General features: G+C 42.1%; 1 protein-coding gene across 2 annotated transcripts; it reads left to right on the top strand.

Annotated features, from left to right (window-relative positions):
- The first annotated feature begins 368 nt into the window (after positions 1 to 368).
- Positions 369 to 18,053, top strand: ssh1a (slingshot protein phosphatase 1a). 2 transcript variants are annotated; one of them, XM_020100900.2, is made up of 15 exons: positions 369 to 577; positions 2,726 to 2,763; positions 9,043 to 9,143; positions 11,163 to 11,227; positions 11,728 to 11,849; positions 12,101 to 12,169; positions 12,338 to 12,403; positions 12,653 to 12,847; positions 12,968 to 13,061; positions 13,326 to 13,454; positions 13,598 to 13,644; positions 13,761 to 13,907; positions 14,232 to 14,432; positions 14,546 to 15,248; positions 15,358 to 18,053. In XM_020100900.2, the coding sequence occupies exons 1-15, from the start codon at positions 497 to 499 to the stop codon at positions 16,465 to 16,467; spliced, it is 3,168 nt and encodes a 1,055-aa protein (XP_019956459.2). In that variant the 5' UTR covers positions 369 to 496; the 3' UTR covers positions 16,468 to 18,053. The 2 variants fall into 2 exon arrangements, with proteins under 2 accessions (XP_019956459.2, XP_019956460.2); XM_020100901.2 differs by lacking the exons at positions 369 to 577; positions 2,726 to 2,763 and adding an exon at positions 6,577 to 6,811.
- Positions 18,054 to 20,276: the final 2,223 nt, after the last annotated feature.

Here is a 20,276-nt window from a genome sequence, read left to right as displayed (position 1 = left end):
CTGTCAACAATTGCTGCTTCTAATAATCTACCTATGTGCCTCAAATAATATCTTCTTTTTCTCTTATCTTGGGTTGGTCCATTATAACCTACTTTAAATCTATTTGTATTTTTTCTGCATACTTTTATTAAAACCTGTTTATATGTAAATTGTGTCACTGTTTTGTCTTAATGAAGTCTATTATAACATTAAATATTTGCACATGAAGTTGCACAGCCGTTTGTTTTTTCTTGTTTGGTGAGAAATGATTATTTTATGACTATGTGATCACAGGTGCCATCAGACTGGACGGGGTCTTGACGGCAGCACTCCCTGCACAGAGAGCTCTGCTGCAGGACACCGAGACTCCCTCTCCCTCCCTCCCTCCCTCCCTGCCTCCAACCCTCAGCTGTATGTGTCGCTAGCCCTGCAGCTAGCAGCTAGCAGCAGCAGGAGCAGCAGCAGCAGTTCACCAGGCCACATCGGCCGGCCGGTGCATCATCCTCAGTTTCCAGCCATGGCGTTGGTTACTCTACAGAGGTCCCCGACCCCGAGCGCCGCTTCCACCGGGAGCACGGCAACCACGGCGGCGGGGGAGGTCAGTGTTAAACCAGGGGGAACCGAAACGATGCTCCGGTACAGGGAGGGTGTTGGTGGAGTGGCTGGGGGGGATGTAGCTGGAGAAAGGCCCGCTGTGTGAAGCTACATGATTAGCACCGTTAGTTAACGTGTTATGCTAGGTTGTTAGCTAACGGCAGCTAGCAAACGTCTTCGTTACTGATAGTCAGATATGTGTGGCTACAACATATGCTAACACTTATGTCTAACGCATAATTTTTTTAACACAATGTAGTTACATTATAAAAAGCTTCAAACCTTTGTAAAGTAAAATTTAAAACGGTAGCTTATTTTGACAAGTGCCTTATGAATGGTATAAGCTGTAGCTAACGTTAGCTGTTTTATGATGTGGCTAACTGACATTGAACATTTATCAAATGTTAAACATTAACTACATTTGAGTCTGTTTGACACACGATCAGCTCGACTGAAGCACAGCACTGCTGCCACATCCCGACACCACTGAGATTTATGTCATTCATTCTGGTGGTTTGAGTTGGGGGGGGTGGAATTAGATTAAGAATAGTCATCGTCTCTGAATATTCTATTTAAGGTTCCATTGTGTTGTCATGTTGGTGCTTTTCAGTAATTACACAAGGAACATATGTGATTTTCATCCTGGTAAACTGTCACGTGGAGGGAAGATCTGAACCTTAAGGGTTGTCTGTCTTCGTTTGTAGCTGCAGAGAGTCACACATTGAGCTTTATGGTTTTCTGAGCACTCACTGACAAAAAACCAGTCATTCTATATTTTACAAACAACTAAAATCATTCAAAGATAACTTCCATATTGCTATTTCTTTTAAGTACAGCCATCAGTTGCCAGATGGGGGCGCTAATTACTAGTTATAAACCCCAAAAGCGTCTTCTCTCTTGTGTATGACCACATCAGAGAAACCAGGGTTGACATCTACGGCTGCATTTAGTTACAACTTCAAGTTGATGAGCCACCGCTGCAGTAAACAGACGCATCTCTAAAAGGTTTTTATATAGTAGTTATCACTGCAAATCAATTGCTTCTCTCAAGACTGAATAGTTTTGCTGGTTGACTGGGTTTGTCCCTCAGTGTCCCTCTGCAGCGGGTGGTGTGGTCCAGCAGCAGCATCATGGTGAGGTGTGATAGATAAAGCTGGCAGGAAGCTGCTGCAGCTATGATGTCATCTACTCATGAGGGCGGGTGGGGTAGAGGAATACTACTGTAGGAATTGGGGGGGGGGAAGAGAGCAGAGATAAACAGGGATTTTACAAGATGCACGCACAAGGTAATTCATTTGTGGGATTATTTCTCCTAATACACAACTGTGCAGGTACCTATGCATTGTTGCATGCTATCCTTGCAGAGTTATTTCCTTACAACCATCCTAGAAATGGTGTTCTCTATTTTTCTATATTTGCTGCTGCACATTGGTAGAATTTTCTCATTAATAGAAAATTTGTATCTGCAATTTATTTGCCCTTATTTGTTTCCACACATTTTTTGAGTGTTGAGTATTTTTTAATTCCATAACTGGGGTTTTGTTCCTGCTCATGACTATTACCGCATAAACTATCCGATTTGAAGTTTTAAGTATTTAGTATGTTTTATTCATCGTGCAAAATGTCTGCCACTTCATAGTTAAACACAGATTTTGATTTTCTGAAAATGGGTCAAAGAGGACTTTGGGAATTTTAGAAAACCCTAATCATGATTAATGCATTGGGGTCTTCATAAAAATCAAGCAAGATCGATAGCACTCATATTTTATGGCAAAACCACAAAACAACGTGCATCAACTGTCATTTTCTATTTTCCACACATCTGTCCTACTACACACACATACACATACACACCTAATACACGTGATTATTTTCTTGCCATACAACTAGTTGTAGATTGTGTTAACATGTGTGGAGTCAAACACGCTTATTTCTTATGTTGATTAACTTTTAAATCAGTTCTGCTCACACCGCTTGTAAGTTTGTTTCTCCATTGTGAGTTACCTTGTCAATTGTATTTCAATGAGTTTGTTTTTGATAAAATAAAGACAAACCATCTATGTGCTCCACATTACAGGCTGAGAGTTTGTTAATAATTCTATCAAAATTGATGGAGTGTGTTATTCATTTTTTTCTTTTATCTATATTGCAGGATTTTGGGAGTGATGATGAACGGCGAGCAAATCAGAGGTACGTTTATTTCAACTTTAGTTCATCTGTTGCTTGGTACGTGGCATACCAGGTCAAATGTTATTCACAGGTGTTAACTGAGTTGCATCTGTGTTTGAGTCATTCAGTAAAACCTGGAGTCGGGGCAGATTAGCTGGCATTAACACGTGAGAACAACTGAGCGTCAGTGTAGTTAAACACCTGCCTGTCCGTCTTGTTGGCAGTCATTCGTTCCTAATAAACAGCTGTAAAAACCTTCTTTTATTCCCAGTAGTTAAGTAATATGTTAACAACAGTGTTTCCCACAGAGTTGGATCCTCTGTGTGGTTGTAGCTGCTGTGGCTGGAGTGTGGGTGTGTGTGTAGAGCGGACACGTACTAGAGTGCAGCTCAGGCGACATTTTTCTGTCTGAACCTGTCCAAGCCCGAGACAAAACTAACCGAGCCGGACCCAAACCCTTTTTGTGTGTCTGGACCAGACCAGAGCAGAGCAGATGCAGTTAATGTCGCTGCACTCAGTTTGTATTACTCATTCCATGACACATGTGGTTATTGTTAGTTTTGCCCCATTACAGACATGTGCAGTGTAAAAAATCAGTCCAGTCAACGTGACTGACGTTATCTATAAACTGGTAATTAGTGTTTGTGAAACACAGTTGTGTTTAAACCTCATAAAGTCAGTTTTTCATCAAAAGCTTTAGTTTTAAAAATCATACACCATGGTGGTGTGTATGAAAAAAAACATTTTTTTTAAAGTTTCTCTACATGTGTTTGTCTCTTAACAGTGAATGTCCTGTTTTTAAATATCAGTTTTGGAGACGTGTGTGTGCGTGTGAGTTTGAGTGAATGATCAAGTCTTGTCCTGCCTTGCCTCAAGATAGCTACCATTGTTTGAAGGGATAGTAAGCCATGTTATGTAATTAAATTGCCAGTAAATTCATGTTTCATAACATAATGACACATTAAGTTGACTTTTATTTGACAGAAAACATTTCTCTTCAGATCAGACCATACTGATCTAGAACCCTTGATAGATGGTTACATCTGTTTACACACAGCTCTGTAACTGCCAAGTGGAAGAATTTGCACTCGCTGTTCCAAGCTGACCCTGATAACGATGACAAGCCCAGGGGGTTGAAGGAGGCCAACATAAACATCATGCAGGTGTTGGTGGCTCTGAATCAAGGGTGATTTCATCTCACCAGCTTTCACACAGCAAAGTTTGGCAAGAAGCAGAATTGGGAGAGATGCATGTGGATGTGTTTGCTCATAGATTAACGGTGCAGTGTTTGGAATGAGGAGGGATGCAGCATAAGTGTAAGGTGATGGATCGACTCCACAATCAGCAGAGAAACAAACAAGGATACAATTACGTGCAATGTGAAGTTCATTTGAACTCACTCTGTCAAAATGATCCCTCTGGATTTGAATTAGTGTAGGTGAGAGAATCATAGGATCCATCCATACTTCTATGTTTGCATTTGAAAATGCATAACATCTGCTGTGGATAAGCCTGGCGTACAGACTACTACAGAGATTCAGAGATTAATTTTAGTTTAGGCTCCTATCGAATGACCCCCTTCCAGAAAAAAACAACTGCCATTAGACTCAGCTACTTGTGCAGAAGGGAACATGGATTATCAATTACAAGCATTGCTGACCCTGTTGTCTTTGCTACCTGCTGTTGTGCAGTTGAATTCTGTATTTTACAATGATACAACTGCTGACATGTGGAGGAAATTCCTTTTTACACTGGCACCAGCATGGCCAGTTTGAAAGTTAGAAAATAAATATGTATGAGTATGGATGTAGCCACTCGGAGACAAACTGCAACCGAAGCAGCAGCTCTATGTCTTTTTGTTTTCCCTCTCAGTAGCAAAATGATGTCATTTGTTTCCTGCTCAGGCTCTCGATGTCTCCACTGACACCTGAGGACATTTGTTCCTCCCTGTCCCTCCTCCCTCTCTGTCTCTACCCTTTTCAATGGTGTGAGTGAGAAAATGACAGTATTATGCAACTGGCAGCCCTGAGAGGAGTTTTTCCCCCTCATCGTTTCGATGTGTGCTAAACACACCGAGCCCATGAATAAACCGACCTGGTTTCTGCTGCTGTGTAGCCTCTTTGTAGTGCGTCCTCAGTATAATCAAGTGTACCTCTCTCACATACCATCCACCTCGTGACTTGGCTTAGAGGACATCTGGTCCTGTTTGGCCCCGTACAGGTCCATCTGGCTACTGTTGCAGCAGCAAACCATACCTTAATCAGGTGACATGCCGTCATTCCTGCCTGCTGCTTCTAAAGCTTGAACTCATATTATAAAGTAGTAGCTCAAATATCCAACCAGGTCACTGCACATGCACCTGACATCATGAGCTATCCAAGTTTCCACCTGGAACAGAATGAATACACATCAGATTGTAGAGCACACTATCTGCCAGGTGTTTCAGAAGTTGTGCTATCGTGGAGAAGAATAGAAGATTTAACTTATCTGCTTCTAAGAGCTACTGGTCATGTCTGTCAGCAAATCCTCCCAGATTAACAGTGTTGTGCTCTGTCTTTGTGTACTGGTGGGGGGTTTCAATACTTAGTGAGAGATGGAAAGTGAGAAAGAAAGGTATAGCTTATAAAAGTGTCACGCTCACAAACATTAATGAAACTGCAGGCTCCACTCCCACAGTTATTTTCAGAATGGAATTTCATTATCACACTCTGTAGTTGCTTGGCATCCTTTTTTGTATCTACGATGAACAGTTACTGCTGATGCAGAGGCTCTAAACATAAAGGTTATTTTATCCTTAACATGCCTTTGTGCTCTCTAATAATCAACACACTGTGTTTTGTTTGAGGTCCATGTTAGTGAGTGACAGCCAGTGCTGACCACTTGAAGGAGAGAGACAAGATAATCCCTCCCTTATAAACCCGGGTATAATGAGATTCAGGAGATTTGGGAGATTGCCAGTTCTCACTGCCCTTTCCGCCCATGCTTGGCCCATGTGTTAAGCTCCCTGGAGGCACTACCTTGGATTCTGTTGACCCCTAAGGTGGCATGCACATGGAGACATCCCATTAGAAGAGTTTGTGCCAAAATTCCTCAGCCAGCTTTTTTTTTTGTCTTCCTCCATTTGTGCAAGTGGTGTCCCTTTTCTCCAGGACGACAAAGAAACCCACTGATTGGGTTTTGAAAAGATGGTGTTCTGTTGAACAAGTGGACAGGCATTGCTCAGGCTAAAGAGGAAAACTGTTGTTCACTTTCAGTCACACTTGAAGGATGAGGAGAGTAAAGAATCACAGAGTTTATGCAAAATAAAAGAGAAATCAATCTCTTATTCAAGTGCATATAATGTATGAGGGAGTGGAATCTATCTTTTAGTGGAAGCTAAAACATGTCTCAACATACTATTATACATGAAGCATTGTAGTGCCACAGAGAGCTTCCAGATGTTAGAGAACATGCCTGTTTGGTACCTCATGAAAATCACATCAACATTATTCATATACTTTTCCAATGTAAATGAAAAATGAAACTTTCTAAATTGTGGTTCACTACAATCGCAATATGAGGCTCTTTTTGCATATGGGCCCGCCTATGTGACACAGACAAAACAGATGGAAGGACGGGGAGACAAGCACAGTTGTGTGTGTGTGTGTGTGTATGTGCCTGAGGCAGCGGGTGGAGGCTGCAGCACGTCCCTCCAGGCAGGAGTCTGACTCGCACTCAGAGTCGCTCAGATGAGGGAGGAGGAAGAGGAGGCAGCAGAGAGGGAGTGGCATCTGAGCAGACGGCACTTCTTCACTGAGCAGCACAGATGAGTGCAGACTGTCAGTCAGTCTGTCACTCAAAAGTGGTGGGCCAACGCCTGAAGCCGACACACCACTGCCTCATTAGCACTCCGTTCCTGCACTGTTTCTGAAGGCTGATGAAGCAGAGGTAGCTAGAGCCGGAGAGGCCCAGGGTTTGTTCCAGTCAACAGGATGCATCTGGTTGTAGAACCCATTCAAGAGGTCGTGATGAAGATGATACCGTATTTTGTGGAGAACGCTGTGTTGACCCAGCGTGAGATAAACCGCATGTGAGTGTCTGTTAAAAATGTGTTTTTAATTGTGGGAAGAAGATCCTTCACTTGAGATCTTGAGATCAGACACTTGACCAATGTTTGGATTTCTTGCTCTTAGTTGTTTTAATCTAAGTGAAAGATTTTGCAAAAGTTAACATTATGTAACTTCTAATGTATTCAATCACTGAATGTGTCCATCTGATATGAATCAAAATAAGTTATCATTCACTGGAAGCTGAGACTCTGTGAATCAGGAATGATTATGTTTGTGATATTTCTGTGAGCTGATGTGTTGGCAGTCTTTGTCTCTCTGTCTGGAAAGGAGGTTAAGTTACTGTAGGTTGTAATCATGGAATCGTTGCAGCAGTCAGGCCAGCTTTTCTCTCATAGTCTTTGTTTGCTTTGATAGCAGATGTATTTTTAGCCGTAGTGTTTGTGGAGAAACTGATAGAAGGGTGCTGCATGGCAAGAGCTAAGGCAGTTTAATTAGGATGTGTGAGTACGGTCAGTGAGGCAGTGGGACAGCACTGATTTACATGTAAGGACAAGTTTCACACATTCTCTCATTTCACTTGTTTCAGGTTTTTTCTGGTGTGAAAGGATAACACCTCTGGACATAGAGTTGTGTTACAAGCTGAAGTAGGGAAAGTGAGCAGCGGGGATTTGTGCACACAGCACTGATGAGGCTGTGCTCCTCTTCCACCTCTATACTTTTGCCACTTTCATCTGATAATATCCATCATTTTCTGACATTAGACCGCCTCATAATTCTCAGAGCACGAACCAAAGCAAACATCTACCAAAGTAAGACAAAAGCCTTTGTTGAGAAGTGTCCACCCCCGTGCTTATTCACTGTGGAACTTTGTTTCTGCAATGCTGGGCGAAGAGAAAATTTATTGTGAGGTGAACAAAACAAAGTCCATTGTTCCCACAAAATCATCTGTTTGGCCCAGTCTCACTCTTTTGTACGTGGGTTTTGAAAGTGTGATCAGAGAGAGCAGCTTCAGAGCTGGACACAGCAATCTGAGGGTGAAACGTGCAGTCAGTGCCATTTAGATATCATTTCAAAATTAACAATAAAACCCTTGTGGACATGTAAGTTACAAAAGTGATATTCTATTAGAACAAGCTGAATATTTTCTGAATATTACCTATTGCAGGACTATTTTGATCCAATCATGATTGAGTAATCATGCTGTAAATGTTAAAAGTTAATTAGCTTAAGGACAATAGGAACCCTTAAGAAGTCAAATTAGCAGTGATGTAACATTTCGGTGCTTCAAAGTCCATTGATTTGGAAAGTCGCTACAACCTGAGTTATCAGTTATCATATAAACAAATGATCAGCCTTTTCCTAGTCCTGGGCTTTACAGATTTTTTGTATTACAGCACAATACTATACAAACTGCAGATGCAAAACAGTTTAGGATTTATCTCTGTATTGTGAGAATTTAAGACAGATAGACCAGTCACTGTCTTTAAGATGACATGAGCCACTATACTAATACATTGATCTCTCTGTTTCGCTGTCACTCATCAGTTCTGTTCTTCCTTATTATATCCTGATTTGCCAGACTGCACACACAGCATACATTGTGCTGATGTGTCCCACCTTGCTGCCAGGTAGAATTATGAGCGTGCTCACATGGTTTTCCACATGATTGAATTTAGCCTGGAGGAAACACCTCACTTCTTTTTTTTTTTTTTTTTATTGCTGTTCCTTACTTATATAATCTGATGTCAGCTCACAGCATTACCTGAAAAATCAGGTCTCGTACAGACAGGTGTGAATTGATAATTGCAGCTTTTTGGTCATGGTGGAAGTCAAGCATCACAAACAACCACAGGTCAGTTATTGAGGAGTCAGCAGAGACCTGACAAGTGGAGTCCAGTGCAGCCCATGCAGCAGAAAAAAGACGGATAAGCATTGAGGATCAAAGCTTGATTCATGGCTGTTGCAGACCTGAGATCTGCGTCTGTAACGTGGCAGCTGGGCTTTGCCACTTAGCTGGCTTAACTTCATTCATCGGCAGCAGACATCATTTATACTTAACTTGTAGGCAATGTCCACTGAACTAACATGTCCTGTTAATACGGAATATTTCATTTGTCTCACTTCTTCACCCTGCTGTCCTCTGAACAAACTGGAACAATTTTGCTGATCTGTTGCTCTGCAGTGTTGTGTGTGTCATGTAAAACGTTTATGTTTCAATACATGTACTTTCTCTCTGCCATTTATTCTGCAGCCTGAGTGAGAGCTTCTTCATGGTGAAGGGTGCCGCTCTCTTCCTGCAGCAGGGGAGCAGTCACCAGGGTCAGAAAGCACATCCTCACCACAAACATGCAGGTGAGAACCACAAGACACCCACAAAACACACACCCAGGGATCCTCATCATTTACCTAAACTACAGTTTTAATCTCATCCGTCTCCTCATCAGGTTTCTTGTCCGGTTTATGTTATACATTTGTGTGATGAGTTAATCGCAGCAGATGTTTGTAGCTGAGGTGTGGAGGATGCAGGCTGCCTTGTTGATAAGCATGTTCCAGACGTATAGCTTAGGCAGATTAGTGTTTAAATCCAGCACATGGTAGAACTGTGGACAAAACCTCTGTTGACGATTAAAGAAGGTCCATATTTTGTGTATTACCTTGTGCTCTCCATCTTAATTACTCAGCTTACTTAGGTAAGTAAAGGGAACATTAGATAGTATGTAAATGAATATTCTCTGCAAAAGTTTTTAAAGAAGACATATTGCAAAAATTATTTTCCAGTTACCCTTGGTGCAACTCGTCTTGGATTTTATGATTTGAATGACTGAGGATCTTGTTTATTTTCTTTTTTTATATGTATCTTATTGGTCTCAACAATGAACTGGCTGGTGCTCTCAACCCGCAGCTCTTTTTAAAATGCCCCAATTGTCATAAGTCTGACCTGACAGTCTACTGGCATGATTGGGATTCAGCATCAGCCAATACCCAACATGCTGCCAAGTCATTTGGCAAGTCAGGGCTGTGGTTGGCAGCTTTGGCCTCTCCACCAGCCACTTTGTCAGGTAACCCATATTTGCTGGTCCTGCTTTGTTCTCAAGAACATTTGGCTGAGGTAAAATAGTTGTGCTGTTTTTGCAGTTACTGTGGTTGTCAAAGAAAAAAAGAGAGGAGAAGATGACTCGTGCAAAGAATCGGTGCCTAACCATCAGTGATTTTAAGAAGAGCAACAGAAATCAGCTAGTTTATTGGGAAAAATAAAGCAAACTTAACAGATACAGAAACCACTGTCATAGGTAAAGTTATATTGATGTGTGCAGACAAAAGCTCTGCCATGTAAAGATATAATATGTAACAATTCTTCAATGAAATGTCTAAAAATTAGTAGGCCTCTGTTATATATTCTGGTGACTTTTGTACTTACGTTATCCAACATTTTTTAACAATTTTCAAACCCAGAGAAATCTACAATTTTCATTTTATTTCATTCAAAGTAACAGGACGTTTCATTTTGGTCTCCTTTTAAAAAAATGAAAAATATTCTCTTTACCTGTGGCTTTGACAATCTCTGCTTTAACGTCTTAGGCAAACAACATATGACGAAGGAACTACACTGTTTTCTTGTACATGTGACTGTCAACTAACTGTTTATTCATTCATTTATTCATTCATTTTTATTTTAGTTGGTAAATTTAGCTTAGGACAACAGGAGTGTTTTTTATTTATTCATATTATGCAGGATTTGTGTCTTTATTTTTCTTTTGATCCTTCTTTACATTTGTAGTTTCCCAACCTATAGCTTCCCAACCTGACCCATATATGAGACAATTTAATCAGCAACATTGTGGAGATAATGTTGCTTTAAGCGTTTTTCTTTGTGATTTTTCTGAAGAGACAACCAGTCAAGATGGCATATTATTGTTGAAATGTATTTCAACACAGCTTCCTCTCTTATCACTTTGCATTGCTCTTGGTCCATTTCCACACCGTGTTTTATTATCCTGCCTCAAAGACATGTCTCTGCAAAGGATGTAAAATTAACTTCTGTTAAATCAGTTACATCATGTCAGCTGATAATAGTCACCAAGCAGGTTGTATGTTATTGTTTCTAGTTAAACACTAGGGAGCAGTGTAACTACATGTATCTGTACTGGAATACAGCAGAGCCTTTAATCAGATAAGCACTTTGTGTTCCCAGCATGCATTAGACACCCCTTAATATTCTCACCCAGTGTTTTCAAAGTTAAATAGTCTTTGTCATTGTTCTATCTTCACTTTCAAGATAAAAGTTATCAGTATGACAAGGTAGATTTTCAAACTCACACTTAACAGTCCTTCTCATCGTTGATCAATTTTCTATATTATCTCCCTCAACAGGCGATTTACCTCAACACCTGCAGGTGATGATAAACATTCTCCGCTCTGAAGACAGAATCAAACTGGTAAGAGACAAAAGAAATATGTGCGCAGATCAAAATAAAATGCACATGCACTCATAAAGGCCACGACTAAAAACTTGGCATAGCAAAACATCCAGAATACGTTTTATTATGCACTTAAGACGCTTATGTGCTCAGTGTAATTATTAGCTCATGAGAGCACACTTGGGAGAGAATTACTACATTTTTCCATGGTGTGTATGTGTTGGTGTGAGCTACTTCATTCTTATGTTTACCAGCTCTGTGCTTTCACACACACCCCGAGGACATGGTTACACTATTACACCAAGTTTGTATCCCAGCTATCCCAGCACATCCATGTGTGACACTTTGTTACACATAGAGTTTAGCAGGAGGGTCAGTGAACTTGTTCGGCAATTTGTTGCTTCTCTAAATTGTTTGCTGTTATGTACAATCAGAAATGCTGTTGCGCATAGGAAGGATGTGTTTATTTATCTATCTTGCATAATAATTTTGTCTTGTATTGTCTGTACGCTGTGCAGGCGGTGCGTCTGGAGAGTGCATGGTCAGATCGCGTGCGGTACATGGTGGTGGTGTACACCAGTGGGCGACAGGACACAGAGGAGAACATCCTACTGGGGATTGACTTTACTAACAAAGACTGGTACTAACAGGCACAGACATGTTTCTCATGATCACTGTAATCTCTCAACCCTTTGAAGTGTATATATATATATATATCTATTTATAGATATAGATATCTATATATAGAGAGAAGAGAGAGAGAGAGATGTTTTTGGATTTTTGATATTGAAAATCACCTATGTGTCATCCACTTAAGTCATTTAAAAGAATAGTAGATTTTTCTTCTGTTTGGAAGGTTTAAAATTTTCATTCTCCCTTTCACCCTGCCAGTAAAAGCTGTTCTATCGGCATGGTGCTACCTCTGTGGAGCGATACAAAGATCCACCTGGATGGTGACGGGTGAGTTTTTCTCTGTGTTTAGTGAAAACAGCAGCCGCATCTAAACCGGTTATATGTGTCTGCTTTTCAACACTGCATTTTCACTATGTGACACTTGGAAAGATCTTGATACACACATACTGTTGCTCCAGCTCAGTGAATGACCATCTGTTTTGTTTTGCTCCTCAGGGGCTTTACTGTGAACACAGCAGGTCGGACTCATGTCTTTAAACCCGTGTCCGTGCAGGCTATGTGGTGAGTAATAACCTCTGGAGCCATGGTGGCTGTCGACAGCACTATAGCTTCATGACACACCACAATAAATCTCTTGATAGACACACTGTGCTGCGGTGCTGATTCAATCTGCCACCTGCTGGCATGAAGACGCATGTACACAGAACTGATGAAATCAAATTGTAAATCCTCCAATCATTTAATTGATAATAAATTTACACCCTACATCTGTAACTTCAACCTTGACTTTCCCAACAAACAACAATGTAGGTCGGCTCTGCAGGTGCTGCACAAGGCATGTGAGGTGTCACGCAGGTATAACTACTTCCCTGGGGGGATGGCTCTCACTTGGATGGGCTACTACGAGAGCTGCATTGCTTCAGACCAGAGCTTCATCAACGAGTGGAACGCCATGAAGGACTTGGAAACCCCTCGTCCAGACTCGCCCACCATGTTTGTCGACAAGTCAGTAAAAACAAAGCAACTAAAATCAGATTCCTTATGTAAAGACAGAAACAAATTACTTCTATGCCAGTTGTTGGAATAGCTCAATATTTCAGGAACAACTGTTTTAATCTTTGTCAGGCCTTCAGAGAGAGAGAGGACAGAGTGCCTTATTAAAGCCAAACTCAGAAGCATCATGACGTGCCAGGATCTTGAGAATGTCACCTGCAAACAGGTTAATATCAATAATACATTCGCACACACACAGAACCAATCCACTGTCCATTTCCTTCTTGTTGTTTTGTGGTTGCATTTACATTTATTCTCTAAACACAGAGAGAATTATAAATAATTGTATGTTTATACTATTATTTTAGCAGGTGATATTATTTGATGCCTAGAAACAGGAATGTAAAGTAGGACCCAGCAACACAACAACAACAACACAAAAACCCTCCATACACAAATGAAATCATGCTTTGTACATTTTGCTTGTCAGATCCGTACAGAGTTGGAGCAAAATATGAACTGCAACCTGAAGGAGTACAAAGAGTTCATTGACAATGAGATGCTGCTGATCCTGGGCCAGATGGACAAAGCCACTCTCATCTTTGACCACGTCTACCTGGTGAGACAACTGATAATGTCTCTTGCATCAACAGAAACATGCTGTGAAATAATTGTTTTTGGAGAAAGATCCGTTTCACCAAGATCTGAAAATATACTCCAAACTGCACAGTCTAAACAGTGTTGTCTCTCATTTGTTTTTAGGGATCTGAATGGAATGCATCTAATTTGGAGGAGCTGCAGGATACAGGGTGATTTGTTTTATATTACGGAGGAGTGAAGATAAGCCCACACAAAACATATTTTTTCTGATGATTTGAGCAAGAAAGAATGTTGTTGATGAGTTAACTTGATCTTTCCTCCCCAGGGTGGGCTATATCCTCAACGTTACACGGGAGATAGACAACTTTTTTCCAGGCACATTCAGTTATCACAACATACGAGTGTATGACGAGGAGGCCACTGACCTGCTGGCTCACTGGAATGACACGTACAACTTCATTGTTAAAGCAAAGTGAGTCCTTAGTGGAACAGTAAACATGTAGCTCATGTATTTATCAGTAAAACATACCTCTTGTCATCATTACATAGTACCTCTAGAATGTTGAAAGAGGAAACATATATCACATTGGATGGTTCACATTCCACATGTTGTATGGAATTGTAATTTCTATGATTTGTTTTAGTATCTATTCAGTGTTTGATAAAGTCACATTCATTTTGAATATATTGTTATTTATTTTTTTAGCTTTAATGAAATCCAGAGTTAGAACTAAAAAAGAAGCCTATAACTGGTGGTAGAATTATTTTTGTGTTTATGTGTAATTCTCACCCACAGAAAGAACCAGTCCAAGTGTCTGGTTCACTGTAAGATGGGTGTCAGTCGATCTGCCTCCACTGTCATTGCTTACGCCATGAAGGAGCACAGCTGGTCATTAGAGAAGGCTTACAACTTTGTCAAGCAGAAGAGGAGCATCACACGACCGAACCCAGGTTTCATGAGACAGCTGGCGGAGTATGAGGGCATCCTGGATGCCAGGTACAGCTTCCAACATGATGTGAACTGTTTAGTCATTGTATTTTCTCAGTTGACCTGTATTCTAACTGTATTCTACTGCTCTCCTTCTGCACACTGTACGTCTGTAATTCCAGTAAACAGCGGCACAACAAACTGTGGCATCCAGATGCAGACTGTGAGATGGCAGAGGGACAGCAGGGGGTGGCTCAGTGCTGTGGAGGGGAGGAGGGAGGCCACCTGACTCCTGAGCCAGGGATGTCTCCCTGCTGTGAGGAGGCACTTTCTGATAAAGGTGCTGCATGCCCCTCCCCGTGCAGGACTGTTTCACTAGATATTGACCCCGCCTACAACAACTACTACTTCCGCCGGCTCTCTGACTCAGCGCTGGATAGCGAACCGTCAACGCCAGTGCGCGGCCCCCCTCTTATTGGCATGGAAAAGGTATTTATAGAAATAGAGGATGTGGAGCGGGACGCTCTGTTGGATGATGAAGCCTTCGATGGACGCGAAGGCCTGCCCCTCTCCCAATTTGGACCCACAGCAGAGGGAACTGCTGCCCAGACCTGTAGTCGTGGCCCTGAGCCACTGGAGGAGCTGCGTCTGAGGCTGGAGTTCAGCACAGTGGAGGAAGAGGATGAGGAAGAGGTGCAGAAGGAGGAGGCAGAGATGGAGGTACTTATGCAGCCAGATGACGGAGGGGGTGGGGAAGGAGGTGGAGAAGAGGAAACACAAGATGTGGAAGTCGAGGGGGATACAGAGGGTAATGGCATGGACCTGGCAACTCTGAATGAAAATTCCAACAACAACAACCACTTGAGTCCTTCATGGATCCACAATGTAAGTTAGATTAATATGAGTAACACAAATTTTAGGAATAAAAATGGTGTATTCCACTTCACATGAATCCAATTTGGAGAAATAACCACATTCCCCTGTCTTTATTTAGGAAAAACCTTCCTCCATTCTTCTTCCTGCTGATGCTTCTGCACTGTCAGCGAGGGACTCAATGTCCAAACAGAAAGAAGATTCTCCAACCCCCTCTTCTAAGCTTTGCCTTAAACCCAGTCCTCCTGAAGTTCCAAGTGCTTCATTCCCACAGTCTGATACCTCTTCTGAAAGTGTTGCATCTTCAGTGGGACTGCTGCGTCCCTGTGGCCCTCTGTGTGACTGTGCCAACTGTGCTGCCTCCCCGCCCACAGCTCCACTCAACAGAGAGGAGCAGCCAGGAGAATCGCTGCACTTAGTTCAGCCTGAGGACAATGGTGATGTGTTGGAAGGAAAGACTGAGTCTGACAAAAGACAATCTGCAGCTCGCTCAGAGGCTCTCCCTGAGCTGATGAGAATTGATGTGGAGGAAGAGAACCCTGCAGTGGCTTGCTACGTCGGCCAACAACAGGAGACCCTTGTAGAGCTGCAGAGATCCGGGCTGGTCCGCCGCCGTGCCGAGAGACTAGAGAGACTTTCAGGTTCAACTCAAGAGATCCTGCCCTCTCTGAAGCCTTTGCACGCTTGCCAAAGTTCCAAGAAGAGCCCCTTTCTACTTGCGGATGAGGAGGAATTCTGCAGTTTTACCGAGGACTTCACTAAATCTTCAACACCATGCCAAGTGCGGTTAGAGCCAATGGTGTTGCCAATGACCAATGAAGGCTTGTTGGGGGTGGTGGGGCCTGGGCTGGGCACACCCACCTCTTCGCCTCATGGCTCCACCCTGACACGCAGCTCCAGCAGTGACAGTCTGCGCAGTGTGAGGGGTAAACCTGGCCTCGTACGTCAGAGGGCGCAGGAGATCGAGACCCGCATGCGGCTGGCGGGCCTGACCGTACCCTCAAGGCTAAAGCGGTCCAACTCGCTGGCCAAGTTGGGCAGCCTCAACTTCTCCTCTGAGGACCTGTGCTCAGTCTGTTCCTCAGATGCAGGAACTCTGCTGCTCCTCTCACTGTCGCCAGAGCCGGACACTGGCCTGGAGTGGGACTCCCCCACCACCTCTGCTCTGGCTCGGCGATACAAAGACTTGCACACTCCAGAGAGAGCGCTGCCTGGTGAACCCAGAAGCTGACACATCACGTGGAGGTTAAATACACTCCACTCTGAAATTCATGTGTCACCCTGTGGAGCTGGAGAGGGTTGTACAGATCCTGAAAAGAGGAGAGAGTCAAGTCTGAGGAAGCAAATTATATTTAAAAAAACAAACGAACAAAAAACAAAACAATGCCAACTGTTGTAAGGAGCGTACGCTCTCCTTTGCCACATTGTTTCTCAAACTGCTGTTCACAGTGATTAAGTCATATTGCTGTATCTGACAAGTGTGTAAGCCATCACCTCACCTCTGACATGGTTTGATTCATGGACAAACAAGTGCCTTACCTATGAGACCAGAGGCACATAGTTGTGTTAGACTGCAGGATGAGACGGTACAGGACGTTCTCTATAACCTTTAACTTCACAGCTGTTCGTACCTGATATGTACCAAATTATAGTATCCATCGGCACTTGGATTATTTTTACTGTTGGTGAACTTGAGTCCCTCAGTTGAGCTTGACAGAAAGCAAAGTGTTAAATAAATGTATAGTTGTTTACCGCACAGTTTATGTTTTAGATGCTCGAGAGTTGTAAAAAATGAATGGTTACCTCATGTTGCATTCATGACGCTATTTCTCAGATGAACACTGGAGTTTGATTCAGTTCATTTGCTGGTGATGCGATAAAAGTGAGGAACTCGGTTTTGGACTATTTTTAATGCAGAGGTGTGTGTACGTGCGTTAATGCTTAACTATGTGTGAGTCTCTGAGTGAGTGTAAGGGATGAATGCTGGGTTGTTGTTTTGCCAGAGGCATGCTCACTGTTTTCAACAAACAGAACAGAAACGTTTGTTGTTCCTTTGCACTGCTTTTTTTATTGAGTGAATACTGGTACACAGCAAGCTATCTTCCAAAATAACATCAGAGTAATGTTATTGACCTCATCATTCCCTACAGTCTACGATGTTTTTGGGAGAGCAGAGTGAGGAGTCACGCTGCATGGTTTTGAAATCATACTACAAACTTCTGGTGTGACAGGATTTACGGCAGTCATATGATACAATGTATGTTGGGGTTTTTCCCAAGCTAAAGAAATCTGAACATCTTGACAAGATATAAACAGAAAAGCCCCAAACTCTAACATTTCTCATTCAAACCTTCTTTACCCTTAATTCATTCTTGAGGGTTGCCAACATTTTAAACTCATTTGTGCTTTTTAAAATGTAAAAGACCAAAGTTGTTTGGCTGTCTCGACAATTTGAAAGCACCACTAACGCTGTACAAAATATGTGAATCATGTCAATCATGTACGTATTTTTAAAATGCTGTCACATTTTTGCACCTTTTGGGAGAAACAAGAGAGAGACTCAGTGGAGTCGTCAGGCTCATAGCTGTTTTATGCTCATATCATCAATGAGTTTGAAAGCTTTTGTCACACTGACGTGACAACGATCACGATAGGTTACTTCACAGTTTTGTAACAATTTTCTTTTTATATTTAAGTATGCAGTAACTTTTGTACTGTACATTGCTGTAGTTCAAATGCATATTGCACTTTTTATGTTGGTCAAAAAAATGTACTGTATGTGTTAATTATGGAAATAAACATTTCTTTTACATAATATACCGTGAATCCTGTTTTGCTCTTACTTATTCTGTGCATAATTCATTTGAGACTACTTGTGCTGGAAATTATAAACAATACTCCAGAACAACAAACAAGGGTGGTGATGTGGTAGAGTGGTTAGCAGTCAAAGCAAGAAGGTTCTTGGTTTGAATCCCAGTTTGGCCAGTGTCTTTCTGTGTGGGGTTTAGATGTCCGTCCTGTGTCTGTGTGTTTACATGTTGACAGGTTAATTCCCTCTATCAATCATCGACACACTTATCTTCTTCAGCCAATGCCAGCTGACATAGAGCCAGAGGGGGGGTACACCCTGGACCAGTCACCAGTGTGGGCTAGGTGAACTGGAAATGTCTGTAGGTGTAAATGAGATTGTTTGTCTTTGCATGTCAGTCCTGTGATATGCTGACGGCCTGTGTGTACCGAGCCTCCCAGCCAAAGTCAGCTGGGTTAGGCTCCTTAAAAGATAAGCAGAAGAGATAATGGATCCACTCTGAAACAATAGATTAGTTAAATGAAAGACAAAAGGCTTTAGACATAATGCAGAAAAATATTCATAAAAGAGGTTTTTATACTGTCTCGCCGTGAATGCCCCAGATTCTGTCTATTCAAAACGTAAATATCTGTGCCCTGACTCCACTATGACTGTGTGTGTGTGTGTGTGTGTGTGTGTGTGTGTGTGTGTGTGTGTGTGTGTGTGTGTGTGTGTGTGTGTGTGTGTGTGTCCTGACATTACGTCATTGTGCACCCGTCTGTATACTTTGGCAGGAGGGCCATTTTCTAACAGCCAGCTTATATAACATTTAGCTTCCCGTCACTGTTTGCATGACATCAGTGAATTACTTAAGTTGCACGCTCTTGTCCCTCGCAGCCTATATGACATGTCTGTGCAGTGAATGGTCGGCCCTGTGTGCAGTACAGTGTTGGGGGGGGGACTGAGGCAGCAAAGATGTGATTTTGTGTGTGAACTGACACTGGTATGTAGTATTTACCTCCAGTTTTTTGTTTTTGTCTTACAAATGTACGTGAAATTCAAAACTTAAAACTTATCGTGTATGGCTACTGTACACTTGTAAACATTTAAATGACGGAGGGACTAAATAAGAAGCTCATGAGTGTGCCAAGAGGCCCGTGGGGTGTTCTGATTTAACGATGAAGCTAAATTAGTGACAGATTGACTTTAGTCTAGACAAGATTGACCTGTAACACTTTTTAATAAAAAAAAAAAAAAGACGAGTTGGGCAGAACTGGAGGACCGTTCAATGGTCAACACAGCAGCCTTCGGTCTGCAGCGTCTGGGTGTGGGCCGACCCCTCTTCCCCTTCTTCTGTCGGGGAATTCTTGGCTACCACCACTTTTGTTTTATTATCTGAAGACGTATCCTGTTTTGAATGTTGCTATAGAGACCAAGAGAAACAAAAGAAGAGAAAAAAAAAGTCAGAGCTATTTTTTTCAGATTATTACCAACATTCCAGGACTTGCCCAGGTTGGCGATGACTCAGTTAATCACAGACACAAGCATTCCTCCTTATCTTAACTGGCTCACCTGTGAAACATTATTGAGTAAGATTCAAGACATGTTTATATTCATCCAGTTTCTGCACTAATCACTAACATCCAGTTATATAACCGTGTCAATCTGACACAAGGGGAGAAGGTTATCCCTCATGTTTTTGAAATCTCAGCCCAGGTTCACAATCAAAATACATGCAAAATAAAAGATGGAGCTCTGAATGACAATCTCTCCAAGGTTTCTCCAGACAGAAAAAGTAGAGCTGCAGGACTGAGTTCCCCCCTGATTGTGTTAGTCAAATGTGGTGTGACATCACATGGAAGTAATATAACGCTCCCATTGCTTGTGCATTTAAGGGAGGTCTGAACATCTCCAAACAACCAACAAAGTTCACTTTGTCCGTCCAGGGAGAGCGATTGACTCGGCTGCAACTTCTAACTGGTAAGTGTCAGCTGTGACATGATCGGAGAGGAATATTATATCTATCAGGGTAGAGAGCGTTGTCACCAGCCACGCTTGTGCCAAGCAAGATGTGATTGTACCAATCATAGCTGGGATCTGACAGAAAAGAGAAATTCTGAATTGTCAAGATGCTTAAACTTTGCGAGAGGGTCCTGGTCCACTGTTTTTGAATTCCTGTCTGTCTGAGTATGTTGAGGCAGCAGAGCACATGGTGATCAAGTGATCAGCTTTGGGCATTCATGAAGGATGAA

This window comes from Paralichthys olivaceus, chromosome 4, assembly GCF_024713975.1.
Source record: "Paralichthys olivaceus isolate ysfri-2021 chromosome 4, ASM2471397v2, whole genome shotgun sequence".
Classification (NCBI taxonomy): domain Eukaryota; kingdom Metazoa; phylum Chordata; class Actinopteri; order Pleuronectiformes; family Paralichthyidae; genus Paralichthys; species Paralichthys olivaceus.
This window is presented reverse-complemented; position numbering and strand designations above follow the sequence as displayed.

Excerpts from the sequence above, each read along its gene's own strand:
- ssh1a (XM_020100900.2), top strand. The coding sequence starts at position 497 with ATGGCGTTGGTTACTCTACAGAGGTCCCCGACCCCGAGCGCCGCTTCC. Across the intron at positions 12,170-12,337 it reads ATCCACCTGGATGGTGACGG|GGGCTTTACTGTGAACACAG; the intron begins GTGAGTTTTTCT and ends TTTGCTCCTCAG. Across the intron at positions 13,062-13,325 it reads AGAATGTCACCTGCAAACAG|ATCCGTACAGAGTTGGAGCA; the intron begins GTTAATATCAAT and ends TTTGCTTGTCAG.